The sequence below is a fragment of the Psittacula echo genome (genome assembly GCF_963264785.1).
Source record: "Psittacula echo genome assembly, chromosome: 26".
Classification (NCBI taxonomy): Eukaryota; Metazoa; Chordata; class Aves; order Psittaciformes; family Psittacidae; genus Psittacula; species Psittacula echo.
In genome coordinates this window covers 1,391,407-1,407,101 of record NC_137761.1, presented here as the reverse complement: position 1 = coordinate 1,407,101, position 15,695 = coordinate 1,391,407, and the positions used below count along the sequence as shown (strand labels likewise).

Below are 15,695 nucleotides of genomic sequence, written 5' to 3'. Positions count from 1 at the left end.
TCACAGCACGAAGATGGAGGAGGCGTGGGCCAGAAAACCCCTGACTCAGCAGAATGTGGCCCGCACTCTGGTGGGAGGCTGTTTACCCACTCACAGCAGCCCTGGCTGACCAAGCACCTAACCCCAAAACTGCTGGGCTTGGCTTAAAAAGCCCCAACTCCTTTCTGCGGAGGAGCAGAGGACACAGCCAGGGTGAAATGCTTTCTCAGCGCTGGGTGGAGAACAGATTCTCCTCATCTTTGTTCAGAACCTGTGTGCTACTGGTACCAAACACGAACCAAAAGTGTGGTTCCCCCCAGCAAGGAGAAGCGGTAGGAACACTGTCAGCTTTAGCTGTCCCACCTCTATAAACACGATCCCGTTACTGGAAGTGCCACTGGGGTTTTCTGTTGGGGTTGGGTTGGGTTTTTCTCTCCTCCTCCTCTGAAGAGCAAGGCTCTTTCTCAGATGAAGGGACTTTTTGGCAAAACTGGCCCTTTTCAGAAGGATGGAAATCACTGAGAATTGCAGGGCAGTGGAAGGCACAGTGCAGTGCTTATGTGCATCTCCATACACACTGCATACAAACGCAGGGCTTATACACAGCTGCTGAGCTCTTCATATTTATCAGCACTAAGCACAAACTTCAGGCAAAAGGTAAAAGCCAAAGCTGACAGTGTCCCTTTGCATCCAGAAACGCTTCCAGGGTTGGAAGAATCTGCCTGGATTTACTTTAATACCAACATGAACCCTCCGAGGCAGATTTTCAGTTCAAACAGACCCAAATGTTGTGGGGAACAAGCTAACCTACTGCATGCTCCATCCTTGGCGGTGTTCAAGGCCAGGTTGGATGAGGCCTTGGGTGCCATGGTTTAGTGTGGGGTATCCCTGCCCATGGCAGGAGGGTTGGAACTAGATGATCTTAAGGTCCTTTCCAACCCTGACTATTCTATGATTCTATGACTGATTCTATGTTAGAGGTGAGCAAGGACCTGGTGATGGGATCAGTAACCAGGAACCCAAAGTATCTCCAAGCACTCATTCATAAAAAATTATTATTAAAGCCTTCTTCAAAACATCTTTTGGAAAAGAGATAAAAAAGTCTTGTTTATAAATAGAGCTACCCTGGTTATAAATAAATGCACTTGGATTCCCCAAACCCTCCAGTCTCACAAAGCCTTTACGGCAACATGGTCAGAAACCCTCGTCCCCTACCGCTCGCTGGTGAGCCTGAGGATGACACGTTGCTGAAGAGGGGATTCTGGCAGATCCTGCCTTCCCTTCAGGCCCAACTGCCACGAACAGACTGGTTTAGGATGAAAAGCAGTTTCCTTGTGGGGTAATTCCTTCAGAGCCGTGATGGAATTCCTTCAGAGCCTTTATGAGCTCCTTAGTCCGTGCTACATCTCCATCATCAGGATATGGACTGATCTACTGGCAAAGAAACATTAACAAAGGCAGTACCTGAACCAAGAGAAAACCACTCTTAGCCCAACGCACTTGGAAATAACAGGGAAAAATGCAACGCAAGGACTGGGAAAACAAAGTATTTCCTTGAATCCTGGCAGTGGTCCCAAAAATGGAACAAAACCCCCTAAAAATCAACCCCAAAGCAGTAAATGAGGGGCCAGAAGAGCGAGGGGTTTTATCTTGCAAGAAGCCACTTCCAGAGCAGGCAGCGCCATGGCCTCGTGCTACAAGCCCCTCTTCACCCTTAGATCCTTCCTGTGACTGACGGCCCAGTTTGTGTCATGGGATTCTTTCCAGCCTGCATTTGTCTGTGGTGTTTTCCTAAACTTCACTGGATAAGCATCCATCAGCTCCACGGGATTACCCTGGGCCCTTCTGATCCGTTCCCGGCTTTTGAAGCCCACAGTCCGCAGGACAAAATTGCTCCCTGCATTAAACAGGTCTGCAAAGAGCATCTCCAGAGCCGGCTCCTCACCCAAGCTGTGTGCGGCAGCCACTGTGTGCAGAGGTTTGCATACATCATCAGTCAGTGTCAAACAGAACATCTGACGAATACCCTAAAATGCAGGAGGCATCTTTCTGGTGATCCCTTCAGGCTGTGCAGGGGTTTGGCAGAACTCCCCTAAACTGTTCCTGAAAGAAAAAGGGGGAAGCATCGCATTCCCTGACAGCACGAGATGCTCCGTTTGACAGGCATTCACCCCTGCCTTTCCTCTTGCACTCAAGGTTGTCTCAATCAAAAAGCTGAGATTCATGGGTTTGGAAGAAAAACAACATGGAATTCACTCCCTTTCTGGCTAAAAGAGGAAATCCCACACCTCTGAAAGGTTTTTAAAGCAACACCCTTAGAGACCACTTTTACTGAAGGTCCAGATCTGGTCACTCGACTTCACAGAAGGGAGTGAACGCCTTGGATTACTCCAGAAAGCCTGTTTTCAGCGCTCTGATTTCCAGGCAGCTGAGAGCTAATACCAGCTGCTTTGGCAAGGAGGTGTTTCCTTCCCCCTCCCCAACAATGCAGGTATTGACATCACAAAGTAAGCTGTCAGGTCACTCGCCGGTTAAAATGTTCTTAAAAAGCTTCCAGTTTCTCTAGGTGAAGCTTTAAAAGCACCTTTGGCACCGTGCTGAAAGCAGAGTTGTGTTGCAAGTGGCTGGAGACGCTCCTGCCCCTGGCGATGACGTGGCTTTGCCAACAGCCCCCTGCACTCAACAGCGGCTGCCAACAAAACCCCCCCTCCGTGATCTTCCTTCACAACCCCCAGGATTAGGAGGTTGCGGTTTCCACAGCACTATCAGTCGTCTGATCTGTTCCCAGCATGGACAACACGGATTCCTTGATGCCTTCCGCAGTTACCACAAGTGGCTCAGCCTGGGTGACCTGTTCGAGCACTGCCTGCTCCGGCAGCCTGGGCTGCTGCCTGCCCATGGCTGCCAGCCTCAGCCTGTACTCCTTGGCCTCCTGCTCCTTCTTTAGGAGCTGGCTGCGATATTCCTGAGCCTTCCAGTTTGCCTCTTGCAGCTGCTGCTGGAGCACTTCCCTTTCAACGCTGTCCTACGGAACACAAAGTTGAGAAAGGCCACGATGGAGGCCCAGCCTATGACACGAAGGAAATGGGGTGTGCGAGCGCTCCAGCAGCTTGAGTTAGGAAAGCAAACTGCTCCAAGGCAGCACTAGAAACAGTCTTGGGTCAAGCTCCAGTCAACTGGCTTGCTCATCACTGGTTACCAGAGGCAACTGGGACTTGGGAAGGCACAAACTGGTTGCTCGTTGTCAGCACAGTGTGTGGGGAGGTGGGCTGGGAAGTTACCCATGCTCTCACCGTGATGAATTTCAAAGGTTGGAAGGAGGTGTAACCAAGACGTAAGAAAAGTAAAGAGCTATTAGGGCTGAGAAGTTGAGAGGCAATTGAGGAAAATGTTCCTCCTCCCAACAGAGTGATGGGAGAGCCATTCCTGCTGCTTTGTGAAGAGCTGAGGCCTGGTTTATACCCAGTCCATGGGCAGGGCTTCTACAGGAAACCCTAAATCATCTCAGGAAATGACCACAATTCATCTAAGAAACTGAGCCACGGCTTCAGCACAGGCAAAGGGGAGACAAGGGGCTCAGCTGGCTCTTCGCCTCCTACCCGTGCTTCACTGAGAATCGCTCCCCTCGACCACTTGCATGTTCATTGCTAACACAGGCCTGTGTGCAGGCAGAGCAGGGAACCTCTGGGCAGAGCTTGCTCCAGAGCTGGGCTCAGCTGAGCAGGATATAGCTCCTTTCTATTCTGAGATGGCTCCGGCAGAGCAGAAGCCCAGCATTGGAACACACAGGAGACGACAGCAATCAAAGTTAGGAGTAGGAATCTCTACCTTGTCTTCTCCCAAGTCATAGGCGTTTTGTTCCACTTTCTGCTTCTTGGCCACCGGCTGGTCCTCCTCTTCTGCATAATCTCTGTCTTCGAGAGCAGCCTCTTCTGCAACCTGACCAGCAGGTACAGTTAACACTGCAGAATTAAAAGGGGACAAGTCATCGAGTGCGAGACAGGCTCTTGCACAGCTGCTTCCCTGAAGTAAGTGCATCAGCATGGGTCTGGGGAGAGAAAGAGACCTGTGGACCAGGAACGTCTTCCTGGAAAGGAGAGGAACCCTGGACTGGGTTTCCAGTTTCCTTCATTCAGGCCTCTGAAATACCCAAATATTTCACTGCAACGGGGCTGACAGAATCCATAGGCAAATATTTGCATCTTAAAAGATATGTGAGGTAAAAACAATCATTCTGGTGCCTCAGTAATGCAATTAATAGGCTGAGACAGGCTCAGCAAGAGGAATAGAAAGCTCTCCTTAAAAATTCCCAGTACACAGTCCCATGGCTAAGCTCTGAATCCGCTTTAAGAGCATGCAAGAGGCACAAATACTCCACATGTTCAATCTGCAAACATTGGGGGTTCACCTTGGGAAACCAATAGCAAGAATTCATCCAGCCAAGGAGGAGAAAGGCATCACCGTGAGCTACTGAAGGCAGCGCTGAACAGTTCTCCCTTTTTCTTCCCTAGCCCTAGAATGGGTTACAAGCCAGGAATTCCTTGTTGGATTTGGCCACTGATTCTGAATAATCAACAGCTTTAGAAAACTGCTCTTCCCTCCTGAAGTCCATAGAGAACCGCTGTAACCCATCTTGCATTGCAGCACTGTATGCACCTTCCGGGAGAGCTGCTCTGCTTCCTAATCCTCTTTTGCTGCACCAGTGTTAGTCCAAATCATTGAGCATCCCTAGGACATGCTAAAAGAATTGTCAGTAGTAGTCAAGGCTGAGGAATTCCATCCCTTGAGGAAACAAAAATTCACTCTATGAGCACCCCAGGTCTCTGCCCTGCTTTACTAAACACTATTTACATTTGCCTCGTAAAACTGAGAGATTATATTGCTCTATGACCAGCGTTGGGGGGGGGAAAAGGTGTACTTAAGCTGATATTAAGGGCCTAACATGAAGTTCTACAAGAACAATGGAGTGATTGCTAAAGGCAACAGGTTGCTGTTTCATCTGCAGACTGATTTACTCCCATACTGGGAAGTCTGCCATAAGATAAAGGAATTGTCCTTGGCTGGCTGCTGGAGAGACAGTGGCTAACTCTGCACCTCTCCTGCAGTGTTCTACTGAAGTTGTTTGGGTTTAATGCAAGGACTGGAATATTAAAGTCTGGCAGCGTGTATGAAGCTACAAAGAGGTCTCACGCAAGCTCTGCTGCTAATGGCAGTCACGCAGACATTTTTAACCCCTCTGGAGCCCAGCAGTGAGGCACAGACCTGTTGCACCACAGTGCTGACAAGCCACATCCCTCCAGCCACCACCAGCCCTCCGAGGCTCCACAGGGCTCACGGGCAGCAGTAACTTTATTACCCCTTCTAAAGGGACTCCTCAGCGCTGCCTTTCCAGCTCAGCTCCTTACCTTGCTGTCCGTCCTGCATGCTTAGGATGAAGGGCTGGCCAAGGCCACTGCTGGGGAGGGCTGTCTGCAGGCTGCCCAGGGAAATGCTGTCTGATACAATGGCGATGACGCGCTGCCCTCCGCTGCCAACCACTTCTTGTATGGCCGAATCGACAGGATTTCCTTCCCCCAGGTCCTCTGTCTTATCTTGGGAAATTAAGTGCCAAAAAAGAGGAAAAAAGTCAGGGTTTCCTTCTCTCTTCCTTGAATACAAACTGAGGTCTGGCGGAAAAGCTCAAGCTTGCAGCTCAAGGCTCGTGGGACGCCTGCTTATGGAAAACAATCTGGACATACAGCAAAGCTGAGAGGGGAAAGAAAAGAAAACCTGCTACACCTTAGGCAAAATAAGCGTTCTAGAGCAAAACCAGCATGTTGTGGTGTTAACATAATGAGTACTAGCACAGCAGCATGTTAGGTCAATTAAAAAGCCTGCAGCTGGAGGCAGCTGTTAAACAGACCTGGCTCTGGGAAGCTTCCTTCCGTGACCCTTCCCCCAGCTCTAATGAAGACAAACCACAGGCAAAACCTGCCTCAAGAGCCCCATCCACACCAGCAGGGCCAAAGCAGCCATGAGGAGGCTATTTAGCTTGGCTGGATGACTGCAGAGAGGGTCAGCTTCCTGGCACCCTTTCTGTGTGACTTATGGCTCGCACAAGTAATCAGGACTGCAAAGCCTGGGCTGCATCCTGCTCTCAGGGTGAGCTGCAAGCACAGGAAACGGGATCCAACCGGCTACGCAGACGCCCTAAGAGAGGAAAACACTCAAGCACCACAGGTCAAGGAACAGTGGTGGCACCAGCAGCTTAAAGGGAAATTGCCCCTCTCTAGAGACTAAGAAAAACACTTGGCTTTGGGGAAAAGAAGTGAATGTTAAGGTTAAAGGATTATATAGACACGATCCGATTCCTAAATCTGACGTTAAAGGTCAAACATGACACTCTACAAACATAAAAGATCATAAAACAAAACCCCCACACAAAACCAAACCTTTCCCTAAGAAAAAGTCACCAGAACTTCAGGAGACTCAGACCATTTGCTGACAACCAACAGTTTATGAGACTGGGCCAGAAGCCATTTCAGCCCATTCCTTCTAAATCAATATTTATCTACATTTACACATTCAAGTAAACCCATGCTGGTTTGTGGTGCTTTCTTGTTGTTGTTTTTAATATCTATAACTGTTACAACCTGTCAAGAGCAATGTACCGTGACATCAGGGTCCCACATGCCAGCTAATAAAAATGAAGTTACTTCTATTGGTAACAGTTGCTGGGTTTTTAATGATATTCCAACTGGGATGAAACAACCAAAGAAAGCCCCAAATTAACTCATTGCTTCACAAATATTTATTGTCATCTTCTCTTTACCCTGAAAACAAGGCAAAAATCACTTGCACGTCTTCCATTTCCTCCCAGGATACTGCCTACACAAACCTGAAGGGCACCGAAGTGGTTTCCCCTACCTGTGTCGCTGTCTGAGCTGCAAAGCGGTGCTGACACCTCAGCGAGGGCTGCGAGCGTGGCAAGCACGGAGGTGGTTGAGTTGGCAAACTGCACCGTAGAGCCATGGGAATCACCTGCTTGGGAAATGGGATTGTCAGGACGTGCCATAGCTCAGTGTGAAGAAAGCAGACTGCAACCATTCGGTCTTCTAGAGACCAAGGCACCAGCTCTGAAGCATCTCCTAGGCTTCGTCCCAGTGGTCCATGGGAAAAGGGGAGTGCTACAGACAGCTTCTTATGAGGTGCCTCTCCTGCTACTGACTGTAACAAGGGCTTGGTTATTCCTTTGGAACAGACTGGACCCACTCTGAATACTTTACGGCAGTCGCTACGCATGTAAGGAATTGGCTCTGTTGTACTGCAACTTTCAACTACAAACCCCAAAGGATATATTAAACTCATTGGGTATCGTGAATAGATTCCAGCGCCCATGTTCCTCCTCAATTGGGAAAGCCTCCACTGTCTCTTCAGCAGTACTTTGTGGGCCAAACATTTTAGCAGCAGTCGGTTACAGGGCGTTTTGGTCAGACGCAGGCGCTGGCTGCACATATTGCTGGGTTTCAATGGGCTGAGCATGCAGGTACTTTCTTCCTCCCCTCTCAGATTCAGTAACGGAAAGACCACGGTTACTGCAAAGGGGTGTTGATTTGAATGAGATAAACAAGCCCTCTCAGTTCCAAAAAACAATGTTTCTTCCTCCAATTGACCATAGTAACTCCTATTCAAAGGCAGACTTAGTAAGAATTGGAACAGGAAATTAACTAAACGGGCGCAAACTCAGTGCATCCAACCCACAATTCCTCTTAAAACAAAACAAACCAGAGATCCTGTACCTCATTGCCAGTGCAGATAAATAGATTATAAGCACACAAAGGGAAGTTCATACAAAGTTCCCCTGCCTTAACCCTTGCAACCTATTGTCTTTCTTTCTCACCAGCTCCTGACTTTATCGGGGTTATCAAGGGACTTATATTCCAAGAATGATACTTTCAAAAGGCTGTGGGCACAGGCCTAGTGGCTGCTTGCAGCAGTTTGGAACCACATTTCTTCAGACCAGCTAAAGATACCTCTTAGAGCAGGAGACACTGGCTATTTTCAAGCTGACTGCCTATTACTGGTGCTGGAAGTGTTGTGGGGGGGGGAAAAACCCAGGGTAGTTCAGTCCAGTCACATGTGGACAATAAGCCACTGTTGTCTTGGGTACTGGGAGAGGTGATTACATTGCAGGATACACAAGGAGAAATGAGAGCTGGGGATTTGCAAGGCCAGCTCCAAGAGCTCATCTGCAGCGCTGCCCACTGTGGCTGGATTCAAGGGACTCACAGCCACCACCAGCTCAGCCCAGTGAAACCAAGGCAGGCAGCAGATAGGATTGATTTCCACATCAGAGGGATAAGGGACATAGAAAAGAATTATTCCAACTAAAGGGATGCATTTGCACCAGGAGGTCTCAAGAGGCAGTGAATGTGTTTAAGCTGTAAATCGGCAGGGCCTCTGACTCCTACCTGGCTTCCAGGCACAGCCTGATCCATCTGCAGCCACAGTGATCCTGATCATGGCAAGAGCATCAGCTGGGGTACGAAACTCCCAAGTTTTATGCGCCTTTGAGTTTGTGGAATATCCTTATCCCACAAACCGAAGATGCTGTGCACCAGTCACACTGCATTTCCTTCACACGTGCTAGAGGAACACTTTGGGTTAATGTTTCCCTTCTACATTAGGGTTTGTCAGTGCTTCAAAGCTGCAAGCAGCCCTGAAAGCTCTGGGAGCAGGTCGGGAGTGTTGCTGAAGTCTCTGTGGCCAGGCAGAGAGGTCTGGGTGGGACTGCACAACATCAGGATCCAGGGTGTTAAAAGCACTCTCTAGCTAACAAGCAAACATTCACGCATGTGAACACTCTCACTAACCAAAGAATTACTCACATGCAGAAGTGTTTGCAGGATGAGGCCAAATAACTTCACAAAACTTGTATTTAGTAGCCTCCTTGAGACTGAAAAGAAAACAATTTCCCCAAATACAGAAAAATCACTGTAAGAGTTACAATGAAAATTGCAAAATTACACAAAAAGAATGCAGCACTCAGCCTTTGAAGTGTTCTTCCCCACCAAAATAAGGCTCACAGAGCAATGAGGAGCCTAAATATTTCCATCTAACACGTGGGAGAGAAGAAATAGGGAGTAATGGACATACCCAACAGACCGGCTTGTTGTGCAATTTCCTTACTCAACATTTACATATAGCAAAACATTCACTCAACTCCTGTAGGCACTAAAGAAAAAAGCAAACGTTCCCCAATTGCTCCACAGTGCCCAAGATTTGGCACAGGCAACAATCCTCATTTTCCCTGTGTTGCAATCGGCCAAATCCGATGTCTCAAGCTCTGTTGCTTGTAACAGACTGGGGGCAGACCCACAGCTGAGCTCAGCAGAGCTCTGCCACTCACAGTGGAACCACCTTTACTTACAGCAGCTGGAAATCAGCTTTGTTACCTCCCAGTGCAAAACCACTGGGAGGCAGGAAGCAGGAGCTGGGTGTGTTTGGCCGCTTTTCACTTTTCCTCTACTAAAGGACCATCTGCCCTCTACTGGTGCGCAGAGGGAGGAATTTCTCTCAAGGCTTTCCCACTGGAGGTCCCATGAAACCTTACCTGAGGTTGTTTTGGCACTTGCTGAACAGACGAGACCAGTGAGATCAAGAACCTCCCCTGGCGTAAGAAGAAATGGTGAGGTGAGAGTCACAGTGTTGCTGATGGGGTTCGTTCTCTCTGGATGAGTGTTTACCTGGTTCTGCATTGCTTCCTAGGAAAGAGAGTGGGCTCAGGTACACCTTTGTCAGGCTTTCTCTGGTATTTAGCATCCCTGCAACACTTTAGAGGCAGATCATTTCTCTCTGCAGCATGTCAGGGACACCAGTGCAAAAGCTGTGACAAAACTCCCCCTAAACTTGGCAACTTACACTACAAGCACACAAGTACCTGAAGAGGGGCTATAGGGATGCTGGGAATGGACTCTTCATTAGGGACTGTAGTGACAGGACAAGGGGTGATGGGTTCAAACTGAAACAGGGGAAGTTTAGATTGGATCTAAGGCAGAAATTCTTTACTGTGAGGGTGCTGAGGCACTGGAATGGGTTGCCCAGGGAGGTTGTGAATGCTCCATCCCTGGCGGTGTTCAAGGCCAGGTTGGACAGAGCCTTGGGTGCCATGGTTTAGTGTGAGGTGTCCCTGCCCATGGCAGGGGGTTGGAACTGGATGATCTTAAGGTGCTTTCCAACCCAAACCATTCTATGATTCTATAAGATGCATGGAAACAAAACCCTATCACTCACTGACTCCTAGAGGCATGCAGGAGTTGATGACAAACGATCCCATCAAACACAATAGGATCACTCTATCACAGACACAGCTGGGGGTCAGAGAATTACCAACAAGTCTCCCTCCTCAACCTACCTGTAGCATTACCAGAGTCTCTGGATTGTTCTTGTCCAAAGCAATATCAAAAGCTGATTTATCAAACTTGCTGAAAGCATGGACATCAGCTCCGTGCCTGAGCAGCAGCTCTACGATGTCGCGGTGGTCGTGCTCTGTTGCCCAGTGCAAAGCAGTCATTTTCAGCATGTCTTTGGCGTTTACATCAGCCCCATTCTGCAAGAAAGCAGCATTACTTGTCAGCATGCTGTCTCCTCTTCATGCCTTAAAGGTAGTGCCTGCACTAGCATTTAAACAAGGGCATCAACACTTAACTCCAAAGGTAATTTAGACCAGCCTTGAAGTCAGACCTCATTGCCAACACTTACCTTAATGAGCAGTTCTACGATCTGAGTGTGCCCGTCGGCCGCAGCCACATGCAGTGGCGTCCGGTCCACTTTTGTTCGGGCATCTCTGCTAACACCAGCTCGAAGAAGAACTTCTGCTGTTGAGTAGTGGCCGTACTGGGCAGCGAGGTGCAGAGGGGACGTCCCGAGCTGCGTGTGAATTCAGAATCAGTTATTGCTGTGTCGCACAGAAATCACCACGTGTGTCCGGCAGTAATCAAAACGACAAAGTCGCCAGAAGAAATGACCTGAACCTTTTCCCCTCCACTTCTAAATAGGGGGTTGCACATCCCATAGTTTTCCTGACAAGCGTTAAGCTTTTTAGGAACTGTTATCTGATAATTTGAAGATCAGACACACTTTTACTTTCTCTGCTGCACCATCCTTTTATCACTAAGCTTCCTTCTCCAACCACAGCAGAACTCTGCCATTTCCATATTGTGAGATCATTTCCCCACTGTTGAGAAAAGGGCAGTATTACAAGAATCACAGAATAGTTAGAGTTGGAATATATATATGTTCCATATATAGAATATATTCATAATATATAGAATATTCAGAGTTGGAAAGGACCTTAAGATCATCCAGTTCCAACCCTCCTGCCATGGGCAGGGACACCTCACACTAAACCATGGCACCCAAGGCTCTGTCCAACCTGGCCTTGAACACTGCCAGGGATGGAGCATTCACAACTTCCAACTCTGCTCCCTCTTGGCCTGGTTAATTCCTTCATCTCACAAAGCACGAGCAGAGCAGTAAGTTAGGAAATGACAAGGATTAGAGATGGAAAATGGCTACTGATGGCTTCTTCATATGGGCTTGTCCCCTGTTTATCCAACTATTATTCTTCATTTTCATTAAACCTCTTAATTCCTTTCCAACCCAGGATGGGCTGCTTTGGTTTTGGAGTTTTGGGTTTTTATGGAAACAAAACAAACCCCACAAACCAAAGATGAGTTTCTTGACCGAGAGTTTAAACACTTAAATAAAGCATTTTTAGAAGAACTTCTTATTCCTGAGAGGTTTAACACTTCTTCTCATTTGATTTGACTCATCATTTATCTCAGCTGCTGGGAACTGCGCTTCTTAAAGCATCAAACCCTATACACCAAACCCTACATCAAACCCTATATTGCTGTCTGGGACAACATGGTCCTTGTGACTGTGCTCTTGTGCATTAGGCACAGATCAATCTTTACACAACAGGTCTTAGTTTCTAAAGTGCTTTATCTGGCATCTGCTCTGCCACAGAAATCCAGGCGCACATCAACTGCCAACCTCCACTCGGGTTTGACTGCTTGTACCCTTTGGTTCAGCCCTAAAGAGCACGCACACAACCCGTTCTGCACAGAACCCCAGCACCCATTGCAGTGACAGACCCAGTCGGTGGTAAAGGGAGCGCCGCTCGCCATCAGCTTCCTCACTTCGTCATCTTCGCCTTTGCGAGCTGCCTCGAGCAGCCTCTTCCCCAGGTCCACCAAGGACATCTTCATACATGGGAACAAGTATTTGCTGGAAGCTGCTTTCAAAGCAAGAAAAGGGAAAACACAAAATGCAGTGAGGCACAGACACGTACTTTAGAAGTGCTGTACAACCACGGCCCATCTGGACACGCCACCATCCCGCCCAGAATCAGGCCCAAAACTATCAATAAATGGGCATAAATATAGAATCATAGAATAGTCAGGGTTGGAAAGGACCAGTTCCAACCCCCTGCCATGGGCAGGGACACCTCACACTCAACCGTGCCATCCAAGGCCTCATCCAACCTGGCCTTGAACACCGCCAGGGATGGAGCATTCACAGCTTCCCTGGGCAACCCATTCCAGTGCCTCAGCACCCTCACAGTAAAGAATTTCTGCCTTAGATCCAATCTAAACTTCCCCTGTTTCAGTTTGAACCCGTTACCCCTTGTCCTGTCACTACAGTCCCTGATGAAGAGTCCATCCCCAGCATCCTTGTAGCCCCCTTCAGACACTGGAAGCTGCTCTGAGGTCTCCACGCAGCTTCTCTTCTCCAGGCTGAACAGCCCCAATGCTCTCAGGCTGGCTCCATACAGGAGGTGCTCCAGCCCCTGATCATCCTCGTGGCCTCCTCTGGACTTGTTCCAACAGTTCCATGTCCTTTTGATGTTGAGGACACCAGAACTGCACACCGTGCTGCAAGGGAGGTCTCACCAGAGCACAGTAGAGGGGCAGGATCACCTCATTAATATTTATATGAATTAATATTTTTAAAATAAATAATTATATTATAAATATTTATATAGCTACATTAACCTTTAAAATAAGTAATTATATTATAAATAATTATACTTTATAAGTATTTATAGCAATTATATATTACTATTCATCCTGTTGTTCAGTTCTGTGCCCTTCCAGAGAAGGCAGGGCCAGCAAACGGGCCAGGCATCACGAGCCACCAGAGCTCCTGCAAACAATCCTGCTTACCTCAACAGCACCTTGCATGGACACAAAGACTGGCCCATGTGGATCCAGTTCCAAGAGCAGGACCTGTAAGAGCAAGCACACATCTATATGAGTTTTAAAGTGCTTCAAGAACGTGACTGAATCCCCAAGCCACTCTCTCTGACCCCAGCACTAACAACTACGCTTGGGGGAGCTACCCTTGGAAAGGATAAAGCAAACCTTGGTAACTGCAGGGATTTGTTCAAGGCCGCCCAAGGAACAGAACGCAGAAGCTGTGCTTGCTGTACCACACTACAGTGCCTGTTTATTGCACGCTATCTAAAACATGAGCATGGCGACGGGGAACTGCAGCAGCTCTCAGTGATGGGGTTACACTGGTGTATGCCAGGCCACTCAAAGACTGACTTTAAAGCCTCACCATTAACTCATGGACAGCAAATGAATGCCAATGCAAACGGGCCCGGCGCCAAGCAGTGTAACAGCGATCCCAGCAGCACCGAGGCCTTCAACTCATTTCTTTCTCCTTCAATTCCTGTTCTCTGAACCAGCTCCATTTCTTCTCTATTTCTTCCAACAAAACCATCCCACCCCATCCTCGGTGCTCAAGAGAAGCGGGTACCAACAGCACAAGCCCTTTGCAGTAAAGCCAAAGAGCAAACCTCACCGCTGAGCCCCATCAGGAGGCACTGCCCGTACCAACACCTCCCTCCACAACCACCTCACTTCCTCATTCGGGCTTCTTGCCTTTCCAAGCGTGCAGCGATCACACACAACACCCAAGGCTTGCAAGCCAGGAGCCCGGAGCAGTTTACCCTGCAGTCACCTCTGATGCACGCTTATGCACTTGTGGGGCTGGAGTTCACCAGCCCGGGTGTGTTTGGGGCAGAAAGGCGCGGGGCCATGAACAGAAACCCGGGCTCGCTCCTCCTGTTTAAGTGACCCTTTGCCGGTTATGGCTCGCGGGCCCCGCATTCCTGCGCTCCGGATGCTTCCAGGGAGCATTTAAGGCCTGGTTTAAGTTATTTGCAGCGTTCCGGACTCACCGACACCCTCCTGCATCCTCCCTCGCTGCCCTTCACCTCAGAGCCCCCAGGCCCCTGTGCCCGCTGTGGGGCTGGCGCTGCCAACCCGGCCCAAGCCCCCCACCAGCTCCCGATCCCTCCTCCCCACAGGAGCCCCTTCCCCGTCCCCCGGCTCCCCGCTATGGGCCCGGGACCCCCCCTTCCCGTACCAGGACCCCTCGGCTCCCCCCGCCGCTCCCACACGGGACCCCAAAACACCCTCCCCGCGGTGTGCGTGGGGCACAGCCCGTTCCCATCGCCTCCAGACCGGCTCGGGCGCTGCTCCCTCACAGGGCCCCCCCTCCTTTGCCCCCCAGGACCGACCCTCACAGCGGGTCCCCCCCAAACCCCTTCCCATGGGGGGGTCTCCCTTCACCCCCCCCGGTCCCACTCACTCAGCGGCTCGGGCCCCCCCAGGCACGCGGCTGTTCGCGCCGCGCCGCACCGCCCCCTTCGCTTCCCCCCCTTCCCCTGTTCGGCTGTTCCCGCCCCTCCCGCCGCGGCCACACAAAATGGCCGATGCGGAAGCAAAGTGGGAGCGGAAGGATACTTTACCGGTGCCAAAAGAGTCCTCCGCCGTCAGCGGGAATGGGGGCGGATTGCACCTTCCCTCCCTCTCACAGAGGGCACGGGGCGGGCTTAGGGAAGTTCTCCTTTTTTCCAGCGCACTCCCAGACCGGGAGGAGTGCGGCGAGCAACGGCGGAGCCCTAAAAGGGGAGTATTTTCTATAGCGGAAGGAGCGCAGGAAGAGCTCAGTGTTGCTGAGAGGCAACGAGCTCAGTGATGCGGCACTGCAGTTAGTTCCGGCAGAGGCGTTTAGGCGCCAAGTACAAAAGGGCGGCGGAATCGCGTTGTGGGGTGGTTGTTTTGTGCTTCGTTAAGCTTTTAGGTATGTTTGTGTTTATATATATATATATATATATATGTACACACATATATATAAAAAGTCGTTTGTGCCTCTCCGTCTCCTGGGAGTGCTCTCCTGCCCAGGATCGGGCTCCATGCAGGGTGCGGAGCCCTCACTCCCTGTGGTAGGTTCTCCCCTGACACTCGCAGTGCTTGTTTTGAGCCAAGTGGAAGCTCTCGGGGCTCTTCCTTTGTAGGGATCATCTGGGACTTTTAACGGGGTTTGGAAAAGGTGAAGTTTAAGTAATGCCCTTAATGCTCTTAAAGTATCTTGTGCCACAGCATCCAGGGCTTCTGCTCTTGGCAAAGGAATAAGGTTTGGATGAGTTTCCATCTTTGAAGCCAAAAATGAGTTTGTTTTTTTCCTACTGGCTTTGCTTGTCAGCTGCCATTTAACCCTCTGCTTTTCTCCTCGGGCTACAGAAGGAACTCATCACACCACGAGTAAGCATGTGTGTGGTTCCTCCTTCATTATCTGTCATGAGTAAATCTAGGTACCTCCATTTAACTGCCTTGGGAACAAAGTCTGCATCCATTCAGCTGCCCTGCAGTAAGCCTGGT

The 15,695-nt window shown here is 49.6% G+C and overlaps 1 protein-coding gene across 5 annotated transcripts; it reads right to left on the bottom strand.

Annotated features, from left to right (window-relative positions):
* Nucleotides 1–75: 75 nt before the first annotated feature.
* Nucleotides 76–14,919, bottom strand: GABPB2 (GA binding protein transcription factor subunit beta 2). 5 transcript variants are annotated; one of them, XM_080634998.1, is made up of 10 exons: nt 14,783–14,919; nt 13,188–13,250; nt 12,117–12,256; nt 10,720–10,887; nt 10,373–10,567; nt 9,572–9,722; nt 6,886–6,999; nt 5,385–5,570; nt 3,808–3,941; nt 76–1,410 (listed from the first exon to the last, which is right to left on the bottom strand). In XM_080634998.1, exons 3-10 carry the CDS (start codon nt 12,228–12,230, stop codon nt 1,291–1,293), a joined length of 1,182 nt encoding a protein of 393 aa, XP_080491124.1. In that variant the 5' UTR covers nt 12,231–12,256; nt 13,188–13,250; nt 14,783–14,919; the 3' UTR covers nt 76–1,290. The 5 variants fall into 5 exon arrangements, with proteins under 5 accessions (XP_080491124.1, XP_080491126.1, XP_080491122.1 ...); XM_080635000.1 differs by having other exon boundaries at nt 1,279–1,443; XM_080634996.1 differs by having other exon boundaries at nt 1,316–3,004.
* Nucleotides 14,920–15,695: the final 776 nt, after the last annotated feature.